This window comes from Copidosoma floridanum, unplaced genomic scaffold, assembly GCF_036245765.1.
Source record: "Copidosoma floridanum isolate Cflo_tuat_1 unplaced genomic scaffold, Cflo_Japanese_pri ptg000027l, whole genome shotgun sequence".
Taxonomy (NCBI): Eukaryota; Metazoa; Arthropoda; class Insecta; order Hymenoptera; family Encyrtidae; genus Copidosoma; species Copidosoma floridanum.
The window spans coordinates 2917638-2919677 of NW_028321904.1; the positions used below are offsets into that span (position 1 = coordinate 2917638).

Here is a 2040-nt window from a genome sequence, read left to right on the forward strand (position 1 = left end):
ATCCCTACATGAAGGAAGGCTATCAAGCAAATAGGGATGAAAAATATTTAATGTATTATGATGTAAACAATTTGTATGGATGGGCCATGACTCAACCATTACCGTTCGCAGGTTTTAAATGGGTCGAAAATGTTAACCCATTAGGTATTTTAAACGTGGCAGATGATGCTGACATCGGCTATATACTCGAAGTTGATCTTGAATATCCAAAAACTCTTCATAATGCTCATAAGGACTTACCATTCTGTGCTGAGCATATGTCACCTCCAGGTTCCAAACAAAAAAAATTAATGACTACGCTGTATGATAAAAAACGTTATGTGATCCATTATCGTGCACTTAAGCAAGCTGTAAGTCATGGCCTCCGTATAACAAGAATCCATAGATCAATACAGTTTAATCAAAGCTTATGGTTAAAAAAATACATAGATTTAAATAGTGAAAAGCGTCAGAATGCTAAAAATGAGTTTGAGAAGATGCTACATAAGTTATTCAACAATGCTGTGTATGGAAAAACAATGGAAAATGAACGCAAACGCATTGATGTTAAGCTTGTCAATAAATGGAATGGTAGATATGGTGCTGAGGCTTACATTGCACGACCGAATTTTCATAGTTGTGACATATTCGACGAAGAGCTTGTAGCTATACAATTGTTGCGCACTGATATATGTATTAAAAAACCGATATATGTGGGATTAAGTGTGTTGGATCTGTCAAAGACACTTGTATACAAATTTCATTATGATTTTATGAGAAGTAAAATGAATGATGATTGTAAACTCTTGTACACAGACACTGATAGTCTTGTGTATGAAATAAATAACCAAAATATTTATAATATTATGCGTGAAAATATTGGGGAATTCGATACTTCAGACTATCATTCAGACAATAAATTTAATATACCACTCGTTAATAAAAAAATTGTTGGTTTAATGAAGGATGAATGTAATGGAAAAATCATGTTGGAATTTGTAGGATTAAGGAGCAAAATGTATAGTATAAAGATACAAGATCAAAATCCAGTGAAAAAAGCCAAAGGCGTTAAAAATTCCGTTGTGAAAGCTACGATAACTTTTGATGACTATATTACATGCTTGTGTGAAAACACTAGTATGACACGTCAGCAAAAAAATATTAGATCGCGTCATCATCAACTTTTAACGGAGAGAGAAACAAAAATCGCGTTAAGTGCGCATGATGACAAACGATATTTACAGCCCGGTGTTACAGATACCCTACCGTGGGGTCATTTTAGCATATTGGAGGTGGAAGTAACCAATGAGAGGAAAGGACTGATAGAGGAGGGATCCAATTAGATAGAAGAAGTCATAGTTCAACCAACAATTGTAGAGGGGATAGCCCATTATAAGGAGCTGTCCAAACCAGACGAGCTCATTCTACCCGCAAGCAGAGGTTCAAATAGGATTGAACTTAGTAAACGGAAGCTGACATCATCATCATCTTCAAGCGAATCCTTGTGTAAAAAACCACGATATATCGAAGGTTAGTAAACAGACGCACTCATGAAAAAAATACTTGCATAATTGTCTAAGCTAATAATTTTTCTTTTTCATAAATATGTTACAGATGGATCTCGCAGCATTGAATAAGGTTGCCAGCAATAATTTCCGCCCAACGAGGAAAGTTATTGATATGGTTCCAGATAAAAATTACATGGTGACTAAGCTTAAAAAAGTGAAAACCAAATATGGATTGAAGATAGTCGCTGAGCTGGCAGATGAATTTCAAATTTTCCTACCCAACAAAATATGTACTGCTTTGTTGGAAAATGAAGAGTTTTTTAATGAGTTATTAGAAGCAGTGAATAAGTTTAAACTGTTCGTAATGTATAATGGTGATCATATTATATTTTCATATGCATAAATTTGTAAATATTATGAAAAATAAATAACTATATATTTTTAAAATTAAAAGTGTTTATTCATTCAAAGTACATATCTTCTTACATAATGTTAAGCAAAAAATTTTTCTTTACTTGGATATTTTCATAATTTATTTTTATCAATCCAACTG

The 2040-nt window shown here is 33.1% G+C and overlaps 1 protein-coding gene across 1 annotated transcript; it reads left to right on the top strand.

The window, feature by feature from the left end:
• Positions 1–752: 752 nt before the first annotated feature.
• On the top strand, positions 753–1322 carry LOC149373753 (uncharacterized). The gene has a single exon (XM_089595752.1). It carries the CDS (start codon positions 753–755, stop codon positions 1320–1322), a length of 570 nt encoding a protein of 189 aa, XP_089451878.1.
• The last annotated feature ends 718 nt before the right edge of the window (positions 1323–2040 follow it).

Coding starts and splice junctions, on each gene's coding strand:
- LOC149373753 (XM_089595752.1), top strand. CDS start 753: ATGAGAAGTAAAATGAATGATGATTGTAAACTCTTGTACACAGACACT.